The 25,000-nt window shown below is 39.1% G+C and overlaps 3 protein-coding genes across 3 annotated transcripts in view; 2 read left to right on the top strand and 1 right to left on the bottom strand.

Annotated features, from left to right (window-relative positions):
* The window catches only part of LOC138015125 (uncharacterized), an 81,252-nt gene that overhangs the window by 51,584 nt on the left and 4,668 nt on the right, over window positions 1-25,000 (top strand). The window lies entirely within an intron of this gene.
* On the bottom strand, window positions 3,899-10,367 carry LOC138015139 (uncharacterized). Its single transcript, XM_068862067.1, has 6 exons — window positions 10,227-10,367; window positions 9,437-9,965; window positions 8,888-9,018; window positions 6,730-6,927; window positions 5,737-5,922; window positions 3,899-4,170 (listed from the first exon to the last, which is right to left on the bottom strand). The coding sequence occupies exons 1-6, from the start codon at window positions 10,227-10,229 to the stop codon at window positions 4,123-4,125; spliced, it is 1,095 nt and encodes a 364-aa protein (XP_068718168.1). The 5' UTR covers window positions 10,230-10,367; the 3' UTR covers window positions 3,899-4,122.
* Window positions 10,412-25,000, top strand: part of LOC138015136 (uncharacterized) — a 15,589-nt gene continuing 1,000 nt past the window's right edge. Inside the window, exons 1-6 of the mRNA XM_068862064.1 lie at window positions 10,412-10,664; window positions 11,053-11,281; window positions 18,921-19,483; window positions 21,157-21,303; window positions 22,320-22,487; window positions 23,917-25,000. The exon at window positions 23,917-25,000 is cut by the window's right edge and continues 1,000 nt beyond it. Of these exons, the coding sequence (XP_068718165.1) occupies window positions 10,548-10,664; window positions 11,053-11,281; window positions 18,921-19,483; window positions 21,157-21,303; window positions 22,320-22,487; window positions 23,917-23,997 (1,305 nt within the window). The 5' untranslated portion in view covers window positions 10,412-10,547 and the 3' untranslated portion in view covers window positions 23,998-25,000. The remainder of the gene's footprint in view (window positions 10,665-11,052; window positions 11,282-18,920; window positions 19,484-21,156; window positions 21,304-22,319; window positions 22,488-23,916) is intronic.

The raw sequence follows: 25,000 nt of genomic DNA, 5'->3' as shown, positions 1-25,000 counted from the left end.
GCCGTCCTTTCAAACAATGGTGTACGCGAGTACTGCATTGAAAAGGGTTAACGTTAAGTTAAGTTTAATAATGACTGTTGACACCGACCTCTCCTAAACAGATCTCACGCGGTTTTACATCCTCTAACTTCCGTTGGATCGGACAGGACGAAGTTTGTTATTAAGGGCTGGGGTGCCCCCAGTTTTTGGCTCATTGTGGTTGAAGGATCCTTTGTTTTTCCGTTGTTAAAATGACCGAGTACTGACCCGGTTGTAAAACTTCAAGGTTCTCCAAATGGTTTTAATGGCCATTGTAATCACAATTTACTGTTGGCAGATCGGCAGAGTGACCAAATTTGAGATCGTCCGAATTACGTAGACATTTCAACCAACCCTTTGGTAGCTTTGATGTAATTCACTCCGCCAATCACAACGCGGCAAATGCAAATAGGAAACGCTTAAAATGTCGTGACTGAACTTCCCCAAACTAACAATAGCAAGTAGAATGTTTGAAGTTTTTAGTCTTAATAAAACTGCTTAAACAATACTAACAATTTGGATTTAAAATGTTTTGGTATTTTCGTATAGGGATATTTTCCTAAGCCGTGAATGGTTCTGTTTTATTTCCCGTTCATCGCGGAAAAACTATCATGATTTTTCCTTGGGATGTGTTTACAGTCTGTAAAGGCCGTTAGAATTATCCGTTAAATGAGTATTGCGTAGTTGAGTTACTTTGACTTTAGTTCTATCTTTTTTTTCACTTTTCCAACAAAAGTCAAGTGATCACTGACTTGTCTGAGGATGACATCCGCTCACGTTGTCAAAACGTCAGTCAATGTCGCCAACAACCGTCCTTCTCAGGACCCGGACGATCTTACTTCACTTAATGATGATATGACTCATAGGTTTAAACTAATTGCTGACCTTTTCCACTCCCTCCTCTTTAACCAACCACACCCTGTTGTGTTTATCAGGACTCCTGGTTCATTGAATTTCGATGTAATTAACTACAATTTTTCACTGCAAAAACCAATTCCAACAACCACGACGCAACAGCGCATAGATAGACAAGCAGACAGACAGACAGGTAGATAGATAGATAGATAGATAGATAGATAGACAGGCAGACAGACAGACAGATAGATAGATAGATAGATAGATAGATAGATAGATAGATAGATAGATAGATAGAAAGATAGATAGATAGATAGATAGATAGATAGATAGATGTACTTTGAATATTTCAAGTGTTACAGTATTTAGCCCAAATGGACTAATTGGGGACACTAACTAAACAGTACCTTTAAAATACTAAAACAGTGAATATTAACGGTGCAAACGTAATCCAGAAAAATAATTCAGATTTATTTTGAATAGAGCCTACACTACTAAAATGCTAGAAGACTCTTTACAATACTAAAATTTTTCATGTTAAAAATTTAAATTGTTATCTATTTACTGCAAAGTTTACAACAGTTACTGTTATTAAAACAGTTAAAAAATTGAGTTTTCTAATTTTGTTCCTAAAACTAGCAAAGCTGGAACACTCTCGTAGGTTTTTATTCAGTGCAGACCATAAGAAGGGTCCTATTATTTTATCTTACTGAATATATTTCATAGCGAGTGATAACAATTTTATTACGGTAAAGAAAGTAAATGAAGTTTGACACAGTGGTATGTGAAAAAAGCAATTTGTTCCAAATGTATTGCCGGTATGCCAAACATTTAACCGAGTTAAACAGGCTGAATTATGCACACTCCATATGCTACTTTTCCTATTCACAGTAAATATTGCTAGATAAAGTATCGTGGAACAGAATCTGACAGTTAACAGTCCAATTTCTATAAATTTATTAACCTTAAATACCCGGCTTCACCCCTTGCATACCAACAAGTGTACAAAGAACAGTTCTGCAAATTCATCCATCTTCAAATTTGGACAACGGTCAATTTTAAGAGTCAATTCATCAAATGTCCTACATTTATACAATTTATTATTTTCTCAGAAAAAGTGTCTGCATTAAATATCACAAATTAAATCACGATCAGTGGTTACTAAGATGATATGAGCTGTTTGATTGAGGCTTGAGACTCAGATCAAAGATCACTATGACCAAAGAATCAATACTTCTTTTTCTTTGGATTTCACAACTCTGTTAACTAAACACTTAGTGACCCAAATCTTAAGCCTTGATTTCAAAAAAGGCAACTGTTTATTTTAACTGGAAGTTTCCTATTTAATGGTCCGCCATTACTAACTTTATGATCGAGGAGAAAATGTCGATAAAGATTCACTAGACAGTTTAAGAATTGAGTGAGTGTGTACGCGGCAGAATAAATATGCAGCACGGACGTTTCAGGCTTTCAATCCACTTTAAACTCGTGTTTTGCATACATAATAAGATGCTACATTTACTTGCTGAAGCTAGTGAGTAAATTACTTCACGTTCTCTTAGATCCAACCCTCTGAGGTCCAAACGTGAGTAATGGCGGACCGTGAAATCCAAAACTTACACTCAAAGTAAACAGCCTTTGGGTAAAAATTAAAGCTCAAATTTGGCCAGTCAGGTGTTAAGCAAACACAGTTTCAAAATCTGAAGAAAAAACGAAGTGATTTTTTATCGTAGTCGTATTATTAGCACTTTAAAGAGTCACAACAAAATTAATTTACTTGACCCGGTAAATTGACTGGAGAAATTTGGCGTGAGATTTCCCTTATTCAGTACCTTTTCTCTCTTTTGAGAATTGAAGAAATAAGCTAATAACGCCTTATGAAGTTATAAACAACCTATATATACGCAATGCATCGATATGTGACAGCCTTTAGGCATCACTCTATTCTGTACACTCCAGCTGGGCTCAGTTGTTCAAATACCGATTACGTGCACTAATCAGCGATTAAATACCAACCAAGGTTTGAGTTTTGGCCGTCGAAAAAGCCTTTAACAATGATCTAATTATATCAGAAACCCATAAGGGTTGAAACGTGTAACGCGCGTTCGCAGCTTCCGAATATTCAGTGCCAAGTACCATATTTGGAAACCCCTCGCTCCAGTTAATTTAGCGCGAGAACATTGGTGGTATTGCGTCACGGTGTTCTTGCGAACTGATTGGTTGAATGTTTCTCTCGTTGTTCCAAATATGGTACTTAGCAAATTGACAACAAGGGGCCGTTGCACGTTTCAACCCTTATGGGTTTCTGATTATATGCAATGTGGAAAACAAAAAGTCTAACTAAAAAATGAAGGCTAAAAAAAGCCAGTGGAAACATTTTTGATCGTTAAATAAACTGAAAGAAAAGTTTCCACTAATCCAGGATTTGCAAAAATCGGGCTTTGAACAACCCAATCCAGGATAACATCTCTCGGTGGTCCAATACGCTAAATTTTGCATAAGCATTGTTTTTGTCATTTTCCATTGTAAGTCCCAAGAGAACCTGGAAACAATACTTATGCAAATGTGGGGGGACAGACAAAGAGTATTATGGTATTTTCCGAAGTGGCCTATATATACAGGGATGTTTTCGCTTGAGGTACGTCACGGAAGGTTCTTAATTTTGAGAAGCACCAAAAAGAACGGAAGGCGGCCTTGCCGCGGTACCCTGCGAACAGTTGGTTTCTCCTACGCTTCCCGAGAGAGAAACCACGGCGAACAACCGTTTGATTTTCCATCGAGCATGTGCGAAGTAGGTCACACCCAACGTGATGTATTTGACGTCACTTCGTCTTATTTCGCAGGAAATCCCTACACAGCAGGCGCAAACGCAGCAGTTACGTAGCTGAACGCACGCGCAAGCGCCAAAACAAGTTTACCGACTCGTTTTTACCTGTTGAAATTCGATTTATTCGTCCTTGGCGCTGGACGGCGGCTCACTCAAAGAAACTAACGGTTGCTTGTAGTGGTTTCTTTCTCGGGAAGCGTAAGAGAAACCAACTGCTCGCAGGGTATGCCGGGGGCGAAAATACAATTGTTTTGGTAAGAATTCATTCTGTTCGCTTTTGGTCATGTGACTGAAAATTTCTTATTAATGCTTACGAGAGACGGGGTACGATGGAAATGGGTCGAAAAAATATCCACTTTTCGTCTTTGGACATGGTGCTTCAATCTGATAAAATTCCAATATTTGAAAGCCGACTGTTAAATTTAAATTTCACCTTCTTGCACTTCATCCGCATGATCACGCATTGAACTCTGTTGAAAAAGACAGTGACCAATGTAAAATACACAGGCTAAGCACTTCGTTAAAATGCTGGCCTTGAACATGAAAAAAAATTAAGGAAAGTGTTCGTTCGTGTACGTTTTGTTTTCATTGTTCTGAGACCAAAAATAGGAAACACTTCATTTTAATTTTTCATGAAGTTTAACCCTAACCCTAACAGTGCCAAATCGAAAAACTGGGGCTCTTACAACCAACTAAGTTTTTGGCATAAACTCTCCGAAGGAACCACGCACACACTGCCGGCGTGCAGAAGAGGAATCTTCAGTGCGGCCATCTTGGATGCTGAAAATGACAAAGAAATTTGGGCAAGCCAAAAGGATCCGCTCGTCCCAATTTCCTGCAATTCCATTGTCAGCTATGGTTTTTTGGTGCAAGCTCTCACTGCGAAAAACGCTTCGAAGGCTAATATATAAGCCACTGGAGACGGCTTGTAGAATAACGATCTGGAGACGGCTTGTAGAATAACGATCTTGCAGTAAGAAGACGAGGAATTCTCGGTAGATTTCAGAGGGAAAATTTAAAAGCGAAGATTGATGCTCGGTTCCAACCCTCCGTAGTCCAAAATGGGGACCTGAGGTGCTTAGACTTAAATGCGAAATTCGCAAGGCTCGCATGGCGTCCAGTCCCCATGTGCAACATGCACAGTGTGCTAATGTGTGGCGCTGGCCTGCTTGCAGGCGATATAGCGATGTTTCTCATGACGTCACGAATCTCATGACGTCATGAATTGGTTGGCAAATTTGAGTATCAAAAGAAATGTGACGTCAATGTTTGTAAACAAGAAATATCGCTATCTGTTGTCACCACAAAACAGTACAATACATACAATACGTACTGAATTGACCGCTCCCCATAGGGGCTTTTCAGGGCCAATGAATCAACGAAACAACAGAACACAACAACTACAACTGTTAAGAATCCCACCTGGCCTGAGGCAAACCAGTTGGCTATTTACAAGTGCAGCTGGGAAGTTGGACCAGGGACTACCAGGATCAAATAATAATTCAACGAGTGGCCAGAGCGGGTCTTGAACCCGGGTTCTCCGGATCTCAAGGTAAGCGTCCTCACCACTAGGCCACCGCGAGGAGCGGAGAGAAATATCCTCTCTCTCTTCCCACTCTCCACCCCGTCGTTTTGTCATCCGGCCCAGGCCTATTCCACGCTTTTCCAATATGGCGTCTGAATACGTGTTTCGTGGCGACAACAAGTATTAGGCCCGATTTACACGGTACGATTTTTGTCGTTTACGACAGGCCTTCAACTTTGTCGCGTACGTCAGAAAAAAATGCCGTAGCATTTTGAAACATGTTTTACATGTAAAACGCAGCGACAATCGTAAGTAATATCGCAGGTCTGTCGCATCAAAGGTTGTCGCATGCGCCAAAAATCGTGCCGTGTAAATCGGCCCTAACATCCCTCCCGTACCTACCACTGAATTTAGGAGAATCGGGCTCAAAACAATTTTTTTTTTAATTCAAATGTTTCAACCACTGGAATCCTTCGTGAGGAAAGCGATCAAAACATTATGTTTAGCTTACCCAGGTAGAAATGGAGAAGAACAATTTGGTAATCATGGATGAGTGTGAGTTGATGGTAAGTGTGATTACGCCTTGTTCCTGGCATAGTGCACCAGGTTCACCGATGCACTGGACTCGAAAAGTTGACTTGGCTCCCTTTTCCAATCTATTTTGACTCTCAGATCGGATGGTTAAGCCTCGGAAAACCTGGAAAACAAAATATGAATATTGAACATTAATGAGAAAACATCTTTGGTCCATCTTGAAAGTTAGTGGAAGAATCCTGAGTGACTTAGGATGTAATACCAAATTCTGCTTGGCTTGTGTTAATTAGTGAAGGTATTACAGAAGGCAGCTCGCAAGGAGAGCATAGCAATAATTGCTATGCTGATAAATTATGTATCAGTGGCTACTGAAGGCTTTTAACAAGTCAACAATAAAGAATGTTCTGCTGGCTTTCAAAAATATTTGTCTGGTTAACAACCAATTAGCTTCAAAGACCGAGCTTGATGGCTGTTTGAACAAAGTTCAGCGCAGACTTGAGTTTACAACACATCATTTTAGCTTCAGAATTTCTAGATGTAAATTGCTGTAAGTAGATACATTCTTCTCTCTTTTGCTGTGACCTTGTTGTTGCTGCTTTTTGCCAATGAACAGCCTTGATATACTAGACTGATTTGCCAAAATGAAAGTGACTCACATTGAAGGAACTGACCTCGACATCCCAACCCAAGCCTGTGTGCAGCAGAGAATCCGAGTCAAATTTGGCAAATATTGTAGGCTTTATCATGAACTCACAAAGTGACCAGCTCCCAGTTGGCTTGACAGTTCAACTGGTAGATCACTGCAGTGCTAACATAGAAGTCATAGGGGTTCAAATCTCGTTCAACCTTGCATTTTTTTGGCCTTCCATTCCACTGCTGTTAAAGGAGTTAAAGTAGCATTCATAACTGCAATGATTATGATCTGAATAATAATGTGATGAGAGTTTTTCTAAATTTGAAAGTAACTTACAAATTCACGTCTGTCATCATCATCCATTGCAACAAAGTTCTGTTGATGTTGGTTTTCGATTTCGAATGAAACTGTGATCTGGTCTTCATTTTCCAGGAAACAAGTGTGAAATTCTTCACTTTGACTGTTATTAACAGCAAAGGGAATTTGCCTGGAATTTCCTCTCTGTATGTTTTGTTGATGAATTTCTTCGTAAGCCTGAGACAGGAAAAAGAACATTTTCACAATAACTGAAAAGGTAAGACTAGTACTGTATCAAGCTATAGACATTTTCGTTTTAAAATTATATTGACTTGAGTTATGATAAGGCATAAAGCATACTTTTCACCTCCCAGTGTAAGATGATATCTTTGAGTTTGTTTCATTACTTTTTATTTACCAGGGGAAAATGCTGAAATAACTGACCTATGCAACAACCCCCATCTTATTAGCCAGCCTTAAAATATTATTTTACTCTGAGATTTGTCTCATACCCAGGGCTCAAAAAAACCCCTGTCCGGTAATTCGGGACAAGTAGATTTAATGCTTGGGCAAGCTACTTTCTCCGACCATTTGCTCCCCCGGCAAGCTCATTCATGTACAGAAAAACGAGAGCTATCTAGATTTTAAACACTCAAAAGATGTAAAAATGCCTCTGACAAGTGGGTCATTATAAGTTTGCTTGTCTGATGGGCAAGTTGGAACGTTAACTTTTCTCTATAGCCCTGATACTGTGTTGTTATTTAACGTTTTTTGTGGTGGAAAAATATCAAAACCGTTTGTTGTGTATGAAATTTAACAAATTACAAAAATTGCTGCAAAAGATACAAACCCTATTATTTTTATGAATGATTTTATGCATGTGATTGACTATTTCATTTTTAAAATCTGTGGTTCATCTAAACTGTGGTTTTTATAGCCTCAACAAAATGTACAGTGAAGCTACTGTGTACCCTAAGCATACTTGCTTTCTCTATTCATTAATTTCAAATTTGAGGCAAATCTATTTTGTAAAGGAGCTATAATCCGAAGTCTTAACCTAACCAGGCCACACATATGATACATGAAATAAAGATCCCCTTGCTAAAACTGAGAAGTTTCTTAGATAAGGCTAACCATGCGTATCGATAATAACATCACCTATATTCAACAAGAATTTTAGACTTCATGTAGTTTGAACTGCTTCACAATTTTTTGAACTAGTTCAACTTTCATTTTCCTTTCTTTCGGATTTAGATAATGAACAATAGACAAAGAAAAATCAATAGTGAAGTGGTTTGAAAAATAATGAACCACATCATATATTTCATTTTTCAGAAATTACCATTTTATAATGCAGTTTCGAAACAAGGAAGACCTGTCTTTGTAAACTATTAAATTTTAAACGATAAAACGTGATAAACTTGTGAAAACTTGACTTGTGAATACTGTAATGGTTAGTCTGACAACGCTTGTTTCGTTGCTGCTAAAAGACTCTTCAGAGACCTTTCTAACGAAAACAACCGTTGCCAGACTAGACATTACAGTATTCACAAGTTAAGTTTTTAATAGTTATTCTCACGATTTCACAATTGTTACAATGTTCTCGTGAATATTTAGCGGTCGGGAATCCTTATGGAATATAAGGTGAGATTGCTTGTACTGAACTGATTGCGAACGGAACTTTGAACCAGATGTTCAACGAGTTTGCTGAATATCAGAAAGGTCTCTGAAGAGTTGCTTGTCGCTCGGCAGCGACAAAACAACCATTGTCAGGCTAGCAATTACAGTATTTACAAGTCACGTTTTCACAAGTTATTCACATTTGTTAAAATATGATAAAGTGATTAAAAATGAAGCACAAATCTATCGCACTGTGTAAACAATATTATGTAGGTACATTGATCATTTACGGATATAGGAAAATCAATTAACTAAAATCTGTCACAAAGCCAGGTGACATCGTTGCGTGCCTCATCGAAAAAGCTGTAATCTCTTTTCCACCGAAGTATATGCGTTGGTTCGAGAGCCAGTGATTGTTGCGAGTGATGTAATCATCACATTTTCCCATTTACATTACGAGAGACAAATCCGTCCATCTTTGATTGCTACATATAAATGTTGCACTTGCTTTAATATAGGTCTGCGCACTCATTGTCTACGGCTAAAATAATAGCATTATTGTGAAACGTGTACACACCTTACAGTCTTCGGCCGGAATCATATATAACGTGAAATGCTTTTCTCTTCTTCCGGGAAAGCTTCTTTCAAATAAAAACATTCTGATCGTCAATCCAATCCATGAAGTTTGTACAAATAAATGGCAACAATCTATAACAAAACAAGGTTTCAAAATCGTTTCTATTTGATAATCTAGGAAAGGTTTAAACCGTCAGAAACAAGCAACAACATTCACACTACTCTGTCTTAAGTTTTTTTGATCGAAGTTCCCAAAGAAAGACCGTCTCCGTTACGTTTCCGTCTTACCACGATCAGATGATATTGTTGTGAAAATGTTGAATATTGCATGGCTTATTATTAATAAAGACGTTCAGAATCGTATTGTTTAGAATATCTTGTAGTTAAAAATAATCTTAATACGTGAATTTTAATTGTTACGTTCGATGTACAACACAGGTTTTACATTGTCGATGTTCCAACACAGGGGCAAGATTGATATAAACAAGTCACTTAAGAAAACTTAGAAACAACCGGCTGAAAATAACTTACACTTCAAGTACACACTTACTTGAAGATGGGGTTTTCTCTTTTTGAGGAGCTTCTGTTTTAAGATCTTCAACCTGTTGCTCGCTGCCACTAAAATTGTATTCTGCGAGTGAAGTGCTATCGGACAAGCCAAGTAGGCAATCGCCATACGCGCTTCGTGAATCGGGAAGAAAATCACTTTCTGTAAGTACAGATGCGGCTGTGGCCTTATCAATCTCCGAAATCGACGTTCCACGATCGTTGTTGGTCGGCTTACATCGGCAAAACCTGCACGGGTTCTGAACTGTTTCTTCCTGTTTCTCGACACCGAGTCCATTGCAAAGGTGACAGGGCTCTTCTCTGGCAAGGTGACTGCTTTCTAATTCCGACGGCACACTAACAGAAGACACTGGTGGCTCTTCTGACGATGTGCCTGGCGATTTTTCCTCGTTGGGATTTTCCAGAGTTTGTTCTGGTGCATTTTCGCGTGTACTTGCAATCAGTTCTTCTCTCGCGTCGTGAGATTCGATTCGAGAAACGCCGCCATTCTCGTTGCTACTTTCTTTGTGGTCCTACAAAGTTAAAGCGGTGTGCAAAATTAACAAGGTTGGAACACTACTATTATTTTCAGAATTACTTTCGCACCTAACCTGTCGCTTAAGAGTCGAAAGTCATTATCCGGATGACAATTGCCGTCACTCGAAATTGAAACAAAAATACATTGTAAAGGGAAAATAAAAACAGGAAAGTGAAACCTTTCCACTATCTATATTTTACGCACGTACAATGTTTCTTTCTTTGGCTAATTACTAAGCAACTGTTCTAAGACCTACCATGCTATTTCAAATCGGTCAAATTGAGTTTAAAAAATTGATTGCACCGTGCTGGCCATGCTAAATCAGCTGCGCGCATTTTATGGTGTTTCGATTTAAATTGTGTCAAATTACCACACCGGTCACGCGCTTGACAGCAGTGTTGTGATTGGTCAGAATAACCCGGATACCGAGGAATACCCTTGGAACCCGACTTTCGAACCTCTTCTTTTTTCTCGGAAAATGAAATACTCCTAAATCATCATCTCTGTTGTGGCAACGAATGATAAATAAGCGTTACAATATGCAAGTTAGCTAATATAACCGCTGCAATAACTTCTTATGCAAATAAACCCCGTTAGTTTCGTTCTCAATCGTTCTGAATTTCTGAGTTACTTCCTGGATCCAAAGAGTAGCGAAATCAGGATGGAAGTCCTTATATTTCTACTCTACTTTTTGGTAAGTTGGCAAACAATTATCTTTAAGGATTTTGTTGATTGGAGGAGAAAGTCCTTGAATCGTAAGATGGAGGCGCCCGCGACACTTCCGAATTGTCGTCTTTTCACAGTGTCGAGTAAACGATTAGACAGATTTCATTTTGGAAACAGCTGTGAAGTTAAAAGTGTGTTTGATTTTGTAGTGCAAGACAAGGATTGCCGATGTTCGATAAATAATCACTCCACAGTTGAGTTTGATGTAAAAGATCATTTAATACTTTGATTTGCGTAAATGTACGACGCAAGCATTAGATTTTCGTAGGCATGCACGTAAAGTAATAAATTCCCTCTTGCTGTGATCGTGCCCGCGATGTTTCAACCTATTATAACGGAATGAGAATTGCCTTTAGGTAAAAGAAGTATCCTCGGCCATTGTTTGTGAAGAAAGTCATAATGGCAATGGATTGCTGGGTTTCCTAGGACTTGATAACTTATCAGCTCAAGTCTACGCTTTCGGTTTCGTTATTATGTCCTTGGTCTGTTATAACTTAATCAACAATGGTCGAAATCCTTCTGGAAGAGAAGAAATTAAGCCAAAATTCAAAAAGTCTGAACCTCGAGCTCCTGATGCAGGATTTGGTGAGTAGAAATAATAGGGGAAACTTTGTTTACATTTTAGTTGTGGGTGCTTCATTAGCACAAGGCTATAGTTTACTAATCAGTCAGCCGAAAATAAAGTACTGACTATTGATGCATAACGAGCTATCTCTGAAAATTTGAACCCGATATACCAGATAATCTCTGAACAACGACGCTTCGAAAATTCAACGTTTTACAAAGAATTTATGGGATCATAGGCGGCTTTGACACTCTAGAATTTAGAAGGTTTTGATGGGTAATAACTGGCTCCTTATCCAAGCTAAAAGGCTTAAAACTAGAGATTTAACTACGTTTAACAAGTTCTTTTCCCTTTTAAAGTCAATTTCTGAATAGCATCATGCCTTCTGTAAGCAAACTCGTATGTTAATGAAACAAAATGGTAACATAGACGTCAGCAAGGATTCTCTTTTACCACCCGTGGACTGAATGAGGGAGCAGGGTTGGCGATCGCGTTCGATTTCCGGTCCCAGCGCAGGATGTGGGTTAATCAAATGGCCTGTGGCACTCTATTGCGCATGTGCGGTTGTATGATTTTTGACCCGTTCTTTTTTTCAAAGCCAGTAATCGATGATGGAAATCCTGTTTAATCGACACTGTGAGACGTGCCAAAGTTGTAATAACATTTCTAAACTTCAATTTGGTTATATACGAAGGACTTTGACGGCATATTGTGTTAGTTTTTGGGATCTGTGTAGATAAAATTCATGTCCACGAAAGCCGAATCAGGCGAAGCGGCTCGGGTCGAAAGGTTCTTACACCTCGTAGCCGCTTTGCATCCAAAGAAAGAAGAAAACAAGGAATAGGAGATGGGAGGAAGCACATCGAAAGCTTTACATAGCGAAAGATGTCTTTAAAAGCTGGAAAAAAATAAAGTGTATGTGCGTCGATTCCACTGACACTGCCTTCGCACAACATCTTTTGTCCTTGGAGGTGAGACTAAGAATGGGGTTAGCATTTACATTGATTGTTGGTTTCCCGTTAGCACTATAATCCTTTGTCGTCAGCTTAGTGAATGTACTATTATTTTGCTATTCGTGTTTTTTATCCGACAGTTCAGTTGCCATGGAATGATGGCTTTCAGTGTGGGGACGCACAAGGAGCAATTGGCATCAGCTGTGAAAAGTGGCAGGAAGAGTCTGGATTTCGCTGTTGAAGCCCACCGTAAATGAGAATTTTTGTCTGGTAAAAAAGAAGGGCTGACTTTTTGTTTCTTTTTTTGTTCTATTTTTTTCTAATTAGAATAGGGGCGAGTATGATAGTAAAAAAAATAACGGTGTAGCTGTGAATCACACCCTCTGAGATCTGCTCAGTTTATTTCACATCATTTGAAAGCCAATTTACCAGTACATTCATTTGCCAGTCATTTAGCTACCTTTCTACACAGAGTACCGGTAACCATAATCAAGTATTTTGAAATACACTATGCAACTAATACACTATCAAGCAATTGACTACACTATGCAAGACGTATCATGTTGATGATAAATTTTACAAATAATAATAATAGTAATAATAATAATAATAATAATAACAACAACAACAACAATAATAGCAATAATTCTAAGGAGGAAGCTGTTGCAAAGCTGAAGGAGAAGAAATGACACAAAGGACCTTTGGCCATTGGCTATGGCTCGCTCCTTTGCTCCGTCGGCATAACATGCACCAGAGCTAAAGCGTTTCATTTACAAAATAATAATAATAATAATAATAATAATAATAATAATAATAATAATAATAATAATAATAATAATAATAAACAAACAGTAAGTTGTGTTCATTTTAGTCAAACAGAAACCACCTGGTAAAACTACTTGTGTAAGCACGGATCACTTTTGGCATACTGGTCCTTTGGAATGTGCAAACAGTGTGTCTCTGATGTACACACGTCAATGAGAATTTCTTTCACTCAAGTTTTATACATCATTATCAACAATGATGAGCACAGCAGTATGATGATAGTTATTAATACTGTAACTGAAGAAATAATTATGTTGTCATGAAGTACGTGTATGTTCATTGTTGAAAATTAAAGGAGACTGCAGGTTGACACTAGTAGTTCAGTAACTCATGGGTTGTTGACCTGGGTTGTTTAGTTGATGTTTGCTATTTGTACTAACTGGCCGAACTTTTTGGCTTACAAAAGCAATTATGGTATAGAGGGTTACTTCAAATGAACAATCATAGACCCTGGGTAGTCGATCACTGTCCAGGCAAGGTTCATCTGCTGAATGTAGCAGTAGTGGAATAGTGTAACTTGTGATTATTCTTGATCTAGCAATAATTATTATCAATAATTTTCCTGTCTTTTCATATTAACTGGCCCATAACCTTTTTTCTAGGGAACAAGTTTACAGAGCAAGGAAAAAGTTGACTATCCTTGATTGGAATTATTGGTATCATAATGGCTTTTCATTTTCCACCACTAAGGATCATGCTGACACCATCATTCCAAGAAAATGTAACCAGAGAACAAAATCTTGGGATGTGAGCATATTAAAGGTGTCCAAAGATTGTGGATATATTTGGATGCTGGTGGCCAAAATTTTTAAACTTCGTATTGATGACGACGACGACGATTCAATCACTTGTGAAATCTGTCTGGAACTTGACAATCCCAGAATCATTTCTCCAACAATTGTCGAAAGTGAACCTCTTCCAGCTCATGAGCTCCTGGCAAGATGCAGAAACAGATTTTCACAAATAAGCAGCTCATAGAGATTTAAATGCAAAACTTTCAGCTACAGTAAAACTAGGAAAAACATAACTGCCCTCACAATAATATATTGTTGCAGTGATGAAATTACTAACAGTCAGGAGTCAATGGAATGGCTCAAATCAAGCTTATAAGCCTTGCTTTTTTGCTTCAGTTTTGGTAGTAACTTGAAGTAATAATTATGTTAACTGTTTTTCTCTTCAAGTTTTGTGAGTTCATTGTGACATGTAGCACTAAGCCAGCTGGAAACCAGGACAAGATATACAGTGTATGACTTGACAGTTTTTAACCCAAGATAAGGGCTGACCATACATGACACATTGTAGCTTTGAAATTGTTGTTGGAGTTTTGTCTTATGGTATTATATTGTATAACTTTAGAATTTTGTCTACTGGTGTGATTTCTTACTGTGCAGCTTTGTACATGGCAATTTTATTGCATAGCTTTTGTGAACTGAAATTATTTAAACTACAGTGAAAAAACATAATTTAAAATACAAAAAATGGAAATGGCAAGTCAGTGCTATGATATTGGGAAATTGATAGTTATTGTAAAAAGTGGTATTGAGAGTGACATGTGAATACAGATGACAGACAAGCAAAATCAAATTTTATTATTCATATAAATTAATTATTTATATGATTATTTGAAGATGTGAAAGCAATAATAATAATTATTATTAATAATAATAATTATTATTATTATTCTAAGAAAATTTCCACTCTTGCAAAACTTTAAGTCAGTCTAAACCAGAAGAAATGGTGTCACAAATAAAATTTATCTAAAATTGCCTTTAAAAATAGTTTTTATCCTAAACCAAAGTTTTACAACAAGGCAACTAAAACAAGTCAGTTATTGGGGGTAATGGTATGCTGAAAATTAAAAGAGGTGTTCCTGAGATTTCCTGATATTTTTACTTAGGATTGGAGGTTCCCTTTAATGAAAAACCAGACACTGTCAGCGGTTTTGTGTCTGCTATTACTTCCCAACATTTAGACAGTTCGGAAACCCATCTAAACACCTGTTGCTGAGGGAATAGTGTCTTCTAGTACAAAGTACATGCACACAACAGAGAGGGAACAACTTTCCTCTTCCTTCTTCCAAGGGCAGTCACCTTGTGTATTTAGGATGTATAAATATTCTGTGTCCAAACAGAGTTTTCAAAAGTGCCTTGTTTTTGAAATAAAGTTGCATCCCCACAACCTTTGTTTTCGATGCCCTGGGGCATACACCTGTACTACGACAGTTACCTTATTTGCACCATTAAGAAACTGGCTTTTGGTCAATAGACCACTTTCATAAATGGCAGCACCTTTACAGTTTTTTGCATTTATGTTAATTACACCTATTTCCCTCATTTTGAATATTCTTTTAAAAGTTGCTCGTCGAAGCAAGACTAGAAAGGCTTGTCAGCTAAAACAGAAGAACATTTTATTTGGCCAGCATTATGAAATAGATCTATAGAAATGTAGGTTGTCCACTTGACTATGGTACAGGTGCAAGTGAAGTGCTGGCATCTTCAAGGTCAAAGGCATTTTCATCTTGTTCTATAAGAAGGCAATCAGCGTAATCCATGCTTTCGCACTCCCTTCTGTAGTTTTGATGACTGTAGTGTTTTTATGGCCAGTTTCCATGTCATATTGGGAAAGAGACTGTTTTATTAATGTGGTACATTGCAATTCCGTGAAAGAAGCCCTGCCCTCAAAGATTATTGATTTTATGAAGTTATGATGTACATACATGGAAGAGAACTCCCCACAAAGACTTCCATACATTTTTTACTAGTCACAACTGCCTAGGAACGTTTTTTTTGGAGAAATCGTGAAACGTGATATGCTTATAAGCTGAACAGAGAAATTGATTGGTGATTTGGCAGAACAAGTTAAACAAGTAAAGCAACCAAAATACATTTGAATGCATGGAGATTTTCTAATCAGTATGGCGTGTATTCATCACTGATTGTGTGATGAAGTAAATGTACATTCTGAATGTTTGATTACTTCTGATTCTTTTCTTCCTCGCTCATCAAATGTTCTTGATTTCCCTAAGGCACATTTGCGACAGCTGTTTTTTACTAGCACTTTCAACAGCTGAGCTCGAGTACTACCGGTTAAGAGGTCTTGATAAACAACTCAGCTTGTCTATTCGGCCGGCCGGAAACCGCAATCGCTGTGAAAAAAAGAGTGTTGAACATGTATTATTGCCTACCTTGTTTCTGCATGGTTGTGCAAGATAATTTGTGCAAGATAGATTTTCCTACTACATCCCTGACGTTCAACTGCAGAACACTCGAGGCTATAGCATGACAAGTGAAGGATTCCACTGAAAAAAAGGCCTGGCCTGATTCGCATTTTTGCCCGAAACAATTTCATCGATGTTCCTTACGTTTTTCTCGTAAGGGGCTGCGGAAACATTGCTTGTGCTTCGCCATTTTATTTCCAAGATATATATCTCGTCTCGCGGGAGTCGTGTGCAGATTTCTATTGGTTGAAAATGGTGTGGTTGTCAATCAAGCCCACCGTCATGCTCTTTATCGTGACACAGGCTTGACACAGGCCCTTTAATTAACTGTTTTAAACTCTGCTCCGAGTTTTTTCTCCGAGTATTGAGAAACCACTGAGTTAGCATAAGAGAAATTTTTATGCTTTTATGACAAGCACTACAGCCTCTGTCGTTTTCCGTTTCGCTTAAGAATTCGTGCGAGTGAGTTCGTAAATATTCAAAATCGACTTTATATCTCCGTGCCATTAACAACAGCAACAGCAAGATTTAGTTAATTCGCACAGTGCAAGAAGGCAATCAATGCAAGAGTTCGTATGAGGAAGTCTGAGCAAAAAAGAATAACATAAACTAAAGGGGGCATTCGGCAGGGAAAAGAAAGAAGTGGATTCACTAAAATGACATCGTCTTTTTCGTGCTCGACACACTAAAATGAAAGTGAAATGATTTTAGAATACGATTGACTTGCTATTCGATATGTGCCTCGATCTTCAGTTGCAAGAAATCAAACTTCGACTTTATCAGTTATCTTGAGACATCCTTTCTTGTAGGAGGCGAGCGGTGTCTAATTTATACCCTTGAAAACGCCCCATATCGCAAAACCGAAATTTCACCAAAATTACAATTATTATGGAGGTTTTCATTACATTGATAATGATAAAGTAATGATATTTTTGGTGTCGCCTTCCTACACGCTGTTATTAATTAACAGAATTAACAAACTAGCAAATCAAAAACAACCGTAGAACGAAGTATTTCGCGAAACGATAATTCTAATTTTTTGTAATGGGATGCTAGAGGATATATATTACTACGAATGTGACTAAAACACTAACAGTGTCGTCCGTAAATTAGTATAATTAATCCCGTTCTAAGGGAAGGTACGTTTTTAATTGGGGGGGGGGGGGTGGGCCGGGGCTTCGGAGGGGAGGGTCCTTAGTAATTTTTTTACAAATTGGGGAGGGTCAAACCTGTTTTATTCTCAACCCGGGGAGGGTAATAGTTTTTTTGGCAAGGAAAAAATTACTCCATGTCGCTTCTATTTTGTATATACAAGCAAAGCTACCAGTCGAGATTAATCTAAATTATTTACAGGTGTCGAAAAATTTACTTATCAAAAAACTATCTTCTCCCAACTAACATAATTGTCTCTCTCGACCCGTGCCCGCTTTAGCCCATATTTTGATGTTTCCTGGGGGCGGGGGTTCTGGTATAAAATCAGTCTCCGGTGAGGATTCGTCACTTGAGCTACTCGAACTTGAACCGACAACTCGATCCACTACATCACTTTGCCTCACATTTCTTAGCGGTGGCTGCCGAGGTTGTTGACGCTCCATTGAATTGTACCGCAAGCTGCCAATGTGATCATTGCGACCTTTTCAGCTTTCTTCCCTTTAAAGGCGATGTTGTGATGGGAAAAGTACAAGGATAGCTCGTCCACCCTCTAGGACTACAGCTTATCGGAGTTGTACAGTCCAGCCCAGTCAATGTCATTGTACTCCCGGTTCAGCCGTTCCATTCACTCCCTTTCAGTCCCCTCTTTCTTCTTCTCCTTGCGCATTTTTATCTGGGCAAGGTGCTCAACATACTCTGCCTCAAGCTTTTCGGGGACAATGTATCTATCTGAAAACTTTCTAATAGCCTCACTGTCCCCACTGACTAGTTCTCAAACTTCTTTGTTTGGACAAGTGGTCCAGAAGAACAGTTAGAATTTTGGCAGAATACTATTTGAGAATTTAGTATATTCTCCCTTTGGGTTCGGGAACCACCCTAGGTCTTCATCTTTCCACTTCTCTGGACTTGTGCTTTCGATTCACTTGTTCCCGTAGCCGATGTGCCATCAACTGAGTCAGAGGAGTAGCGGGCATCCTTTTTAGAATGGCGAGTCGGCAAACAGCCACAATAGCCACAAGTTGCTCCATCAGACCTCATGAAATCCTCGCATTCCCCACAAGCACATTTCCCTCTTTCTATTCCTCGTACATCCCAGCCCATTTTCAAGTTTCCCCCGTACAATCCCCCGTCACGCAATTAAATACCTTGTGCGCAGATTAACGCGGTTATATGAGTAACACTTCCAGTTTCTTATTTCCACTTCCGGTTATCTTTGTCTTGAATAGGTTGAGGGGGGTGGGGGAGGGTCAGATATTTTTGTTTGGGTATTTTTGAAGGGTCATGCATTAATCCATTCCAGGAAGTGGGAGGGCTACGACTTTTTTCGCAAAAAAAATTCTAAAATACCCCGGCCCACCCGCCCACCCACCCTCCCCCCCCCCCCCCAATAAAAAACGTACCTTCCCTAACAAACTAAAGCGTTATTCGCATCATCAGTTGCTTGCTTTTCTGTTCGAAAAGTATTGTAAGCCAGTGAATGCAGCTAAAGTCATTGATTGTGTTTCGATGCAGAGGAGAGGGATGTAGATTCAGAATATCCAGACTGGATTGCCCCTGGTCATGTGGTGTTCGAGCGAACAGGAGTCGAAATCTTGGCTACCGACATCGAAACCGATGGCCAGATGAAAGTTCTGAGGGATTTAAATCTGCAAGCACAAAGTCCTTCGGGATCGGAAATTTTAGGGGAAGACGAGTTGCTTCTCAGTCCGGAAATAAAGCTAGCAGCGTCAAATTCCCGGTTCAGTGGAAGGCTTGAGGTTCGAATACCCCATGGTGCAAATATGATCTTGTCGTGCCCAAAATGGAGTATCTTCCTCAAAGAGCTTCGAAATAACGAATGGAAAGCGACGAATCAGACTGAGGAAAATGGGATACGAAAGTTTCTTTCTGAAAGTAACCACGTAAGGTTTCTCACGGACCATCTCTCAAAATACGTAATTGTTGGCAAATATGATAGGAGTTCGCCGTCGATGTTTAAACGAATGAAAATCGCTGCATTTTGTAGCGAGACCAAAGGTGGAGAAGAAATTCGAATGAGGATTCACTTCTTTGATGACTGTGAATGGTCTTATGAGGTACTTTTCGTTTTCTATTCAGTGTTTGTTTGTTAATGTTGTCTTATTTGTCTGTGTTTTGAAATGGCCGAGGCTTGTCACAATACACCTTCTTCAACTAGTTTACCTAAATGGTAGAAATGCTGCAAATTCTTGCGATCTTGGCGCTCGTTTTGTTGAAACTCAAGCACGCTTCCAACAGACCTGTCTATTTTAGTGATTTATGCACGCGCTGCGGGCCTATTGGCACCACGGACACTCTTACACTCTTACAACCAGGTGACATAGACCGAATGCATTAATGGCGACCAAAAAAGTATTATTTTGTTTATGTGCTAATTAGGCTCACTAGCCTCGTTTGCATGTACAAAATACAAAAGAAATGTTGCTTGAGAGCGAGGCTAGTGAGTCTAATTAGCACATAAACAAAATAATATTTTTTTGGCCGCCATTTATGCATTCGGTCTATAGGGTGCGTTCGATTGACCCTATTCCGGAATAAGAATACGTGGAGTGATGATTTAAAACGTTGTATCTGGCGTTTTGAAGCAGCAAGGATAATAGGATATGTTTAAAATAGTATTTTAACAGGTGTTTTACAATTTTAATGTGGATCTCCGTAAAAATGAAGGATTTCAAGCTTCCATCCCATGTATTCCTACTCCAGAATACGGTCAATCGAACGCACCCATAGTGTGCAGTGCAGTGCACTGCATTACCACAAGAATCTATAGTTTGAGGATACGAGAAGCGAAATGAAAAACAGAGCACTTCTTTGTAAAAGTATCATACCGAGTATCTTAATTCCTTCATTCACGAATAACCACAATTCCTTGCGCCTTTGACCACAGTCCCTTGCGTTTCAAACAAAAATGTGCTCCTCTCCTGATTAGAGATTAGACTGCGGCAGTAAAAATCATGCCATTTATTCCGTTGTTTGCTTGCAAATTAGCCCTTTTTGCCTCGTTCTTAAGCTTAAAATTCAAAAGAATATTTAACCTTGAACGAGGCAACAAGGGCTAATTTGCAAGCGGACAAAAGAATTCTAAAATGATACATTTTTTGGAATAAGGTGTATTTTATCCCTGTAACACTCGCCTTGTTTTTGGGAAGGTCTGTGACCCCGGTACCTTCATATACACACTAAAATTATATAAATTTATTTCATTTATCCAGTCCTTTCACGGGGGCATATGAGTCCAACAAATTGGCCTTCATCCAACTGAGTGGCTTCAGAGTATCGCACCTGTATCGCAGAAGTTATGATTCGAATCCCGTGAGAGCCACCAGAGGTTTTCAGGTGTCTATAAGGGACAAATGCTTTAATTGTCCAGATACGTGCGACGATCATTTCTCTCTTTCGTCGACACCTCGCACTTCAACTATATACTATACGTTTATTTTATATGCGTGATTTTGTTAATGGAGCTTACATTCTATTAGTTTCACGGAGAATAAAAGTTCATGAAAGTATATGAAGGCCTTCCCATTCCTATAACGGATTTTTCTCGACTCTGAAAATAGAGTGTCAGCATCTTTATTAGAAAACAGCGGAAATATGAACTTGGTCCATTTACACTACATTCGATGTTTTTAGACGTTCAATAACATAGTTACAGAAAAGCAAAGACCAGGAGGAATGGCTGTTGCTATGTCTCTTGAATGAAACCTTAAAAATCTTTGTATTTCTGCAGAGGTTGACGAGAAAGGAACAAGCGAAAGAAGGGAAACTGGTGTCATCGATTGAATCACTGAATTTCTCGGTAACATGTGAAGAGGATGTGGCTATTGTCGTCAAAGATGTTGAAGGCTGGAAGCTCGACCAGACAGCTTCGGAGTTGGTAATATAATTATTAATTTCTTTGAAGAAATAATGCACGGGGCCATGATCAAAATGATTTCAGTTTAATTAGAATTAGGTCGAGAGAAATCATCAGGGGATTACATCTAAGTTAAGTTAGTACGCGCACGAGATAGGATATAGATCAATAGAACGCGTCGTATTCTGCAATGCATCCTGCTCAATCTAAAAGCTGGTATTTTTGGCTTGATCCAAATACTATATAGGGATGTAATAAAATATTTAGAGATGAAATAAACATCCTACTAATCTCGTTTTCTCAGAGAAAACTGGAAAATGCATCTCCTTTTTTCCCCCCTTTAAATTTATGTTTGCACGCGGGATATAAGTTGAACTAGAAAACAAACTGATGCATGGTAACTTACATTGCAATCGTAGAATATAGTTTTACAGTTGTACAGGCAGCTTGATGTTGGTTTGCCGAGGTAAGGATTAAATTTCATTAAATTATTTTCAAAGTGTAGGAGGATTGAAATTGGAATTTGGAATTTGGAATTTGTTTGTTTACCCATGGAACACCTTAAGAGCGCACAGGAAATCGAGTGCTCTCACCACTGCGCCATCCCTGCACCCCCCAAGAGGTTTGCCAAGTAGTTTTCCCTCGGGTGCGGTGCATGGCCCCAAAAGGGGTCTGCCTTGGATCGTTCGTCACGGTTGGTTGGACTGTGCTAAGGGGTTTCGGCATTCAATTGTGTCGACCTTTCATGTAAGCGTGAATGAACCTAGTTAGATGGTCTAATCACCCTCGAGTTTCCTATAGCCCAATGCATGGAACTACTACATGTAGTAATTGGAAGGTCATAGGTGAACATGTGGATATCTATTATTTTCGTTGAAGACTCTGAACAATGGACACATACAGGCAAGGAGCGGATAGTTTAAGCCGATCTTTTTGTGTGTATTTCCTCCAACTTTATAAACTCTTTCGTTCTCAATATTTTTGTTAATTAATTTTTTAAAAGTACTTACTCATAACTTCTGCAACTGTTTTTTTAGAGCGTCAGTCATGAGTTGCTGAAGAACTCGTTCAATGACTTTCCCCAGCTTGAGTTGGTGTTTCGCTCTTCTGGTAACTCTACCCGAGCTGGTTTTTTTGGCGTGCTGGTTTTCACCCAGTCATCCATTGGCGAAACTGTGCTATATGCCCGTGTTCCCGTTAAAAAGGTAATTATGAATGATCGATTACCTTTCATCTTTTCGCAAAGCCTGCCATTAAAAATGTATAAGTCTCAGTGGCCCTTACAGGAGTGAAAGGGTTAATTAATTATTAATGGGGATATAGTTTTTGAGTGAACCTAGCTGTTGTTAACCCTTTCACTCCTGTGGGGTTCCCCATTGAAGAGTAAAATTGTCTGGCGTTAGACAGAGTAAAATCTACACGTCTCAGTGGCCCTTACAGGAGTGAAAGGGTTAAATAATGGGGATATAGTTTTTGAGTGAACCTAGCTGTTGTTAACCCTTTCACTCCTGTGGGGTTCCCCATTGAAGCGTAAACCCGTCTGGCGTTAGACAGAGTAAAATCTATAAGTGTCAATTTGCATTTTTGGCGGTGAAAGGGTTAAATAAGATTTGTCTTGCACAAGCGACCATTCTCAATCCCATGAGTAATAATGGGGTAATAATTTCTCATGCAAGACTTTTGATCAGCTGGAAAGGTCTGGTTTCACGGGGAAATCGATTTAAAAATACCTTGGTCAATAAAAATACAATGAAGTTGTTCACTCCAAGTCATGAGCTCCTGTTGAGCTACATGCCAATTTTTGGCTAAGGGGGAAAACCGGAGAACCTAAAGATGAACCCCTCGGAGTATGGGCCTGTTTCGTAAAAGTCTCGCAAAATTTTCGGTTCCACTTACTCCAAATGACGCGCTCTTTGAACATGTTCTCAACACCAAAAAACAAACCAAGAAAACATGACCGCTGATCACGTGACAGAAAAGCAAGCAAAGATGTTATGACGATGGTAATTCGTGTTACTTTTGTAATAATTGATATATTTCGTAAGGCCCGTTTCAAACGTCGCATTTCATATGTGCGGAATCTAATGCAAATAAGGGAAAACAAGAGATTTTTCTCATTTGCATTAGATTCGGCACATGTGAAATTCGACGTTTAAAAGGGCTTAAGTTGTTAAATGCCAGGCGGATGAAAAAGAGTCGAGTTTCTGCCCAAAAACGTCTCACCACCTCTCCCACTGGAGATCTCGAGTTGTTCAATCGACATTCGACACATTGAATATATTCGGAAAAAAATGGGGGCATGAAATACGCATACGCAACGGTCGATGGGTAAACGTACAAGTGCGCGTGTGAGATTAAAATTAACCCGGATTCGACCCAGGTTTGCGTTCACATGACGCTTCTTCAAAAGTAATACAGGTTCGACCTGGGTCAAACCTACCTCTGGATATGGGTTGGATTTAACCCGGGTCGAACCCGGGTTAGCAGCGTTCACACGACGATAACTAACCCGGGTCGAACCCGGGTTAGCAGCGTTCACACGACGATAACTAACCCGGATCGAACCTAGGTTAGTTTACGCGGTGAGGATAGGGCTTTTCTGGATCTGTGTAATATTTGTGCATTCAATTGCAGATGTTTGTGGAAAGGATGAAGCAAAGATGGGTCAACCAGTGCGAGACAAGGAAACGTTCAAAGGATGACAAAGAAAAATGAAATTGTTGCCAGCGAAGAGCAGGCAGATTGTACAATGCGTAGTGACCATGGAAATATTGTTTTCATAACTTGAATTTTAGTGAGGCAACAGACCTTATTCGCTTGTACATTTGGTTTTCCCAACACAGACTACGTGAAAATACTCAGGAGATTTGATCCTCTGTCTTGTTCCTTAAAAAGAGTGCATGCAAGCATGAAAATATCTGCAGCATGCACATTTTTTAATGCACAAAAGGCATAGGAGTGTACATTAACGCTTAAATGCTGACGTTTAAAACCAAGTATCACATCTACCAACTCTCGGCTCCATCTCGAGGTTATAAATGTGATACAGATCTGCCACTCATATTGTATATATCGCTTACGATTCGGCTGTGGGCTTCGGCTTAGGCTATAAATTAACCGGAAAAAAACGAGAATCCGTAACTTTTTGTACGGACCAAGAAAACAACGTCAGTGAGATATTTGTTATGTCTCTGTGCTAATCGGAAACTACCGGTAGTTGAAGTCAAGCTGAACGTTCAACTGCCACAACATTCTCGTCATCAGAACCTCGGATCGACGCAAGGCTCTGGGAAACACTGTCTAGGAGAACATGCGCCGTAGGAATCTTATGGTCAAAAATTGGCGTTTTGAACCTTACGGCGCCTGCTCACTCTTAGTGCTTCACGAAAACCAGTGAGAAGACACTTTGTTTCAGGGTTTTCTAGAGTCCTTCTCTCCCTCAGTCAAGAGAAGAGCTCTGGGGTCGAGATTGCTGACACAATCGATTAGCATGCGCAAAAATCTGAAAAACGAACAAATATTATAAGCGTTTTGAAGTAGTTGCTTGTAAGATTCAAACTGTTTCACAAGTTTATTTCATATAAACATGAAAACCTGCTAGAAATGTACGTTGCATCAAAATTTCATAGGTTTCTTTATTTCCACACATACAGCAATACAAATTAATCATACGTTTCATACAGAAACGTGGAGGTTTGCGAGCGAAAACCCACTGGGT

The sequence above is a fragment of the Montipora capricornis genome, chromosome 9 (assembly GCF_036669925.1).
Source record: "Montipora capricornis isolate CH-2021 chromosome 9, ASM3666992v2, whole genome shotgun sequence".
NCBI classification, from domain to species: Eukaryota; Metazoa; Cnidaria; class Anthozoa; order Scleractinia; family Acroporidae; genus Montipora; species Montipora capricornis.
Note: the sequence above shows the minus strand (reverse complement) of the source record. Positions and strands in the feature narration are given on the sequence as shown.

Coding starts and splice junctions, on each gene's coding strand:
- LOC138015139 (XM_068862067.1), bottom strand. Junction 5,923..6,729: donor ATGATGACAGACGTGAATTT/GTAAGTTACTTT, acceptor TTTGTTTTCCAG/GTTTTCCGAGGCTTAACCAT. Junction 4,171..5,736: donor TCTTCTCCATTTCTACCTGG/GTAAGCTAAACA, acceptor CTTTTTCAACAG/AGTTCAATGCGTGATCATGC.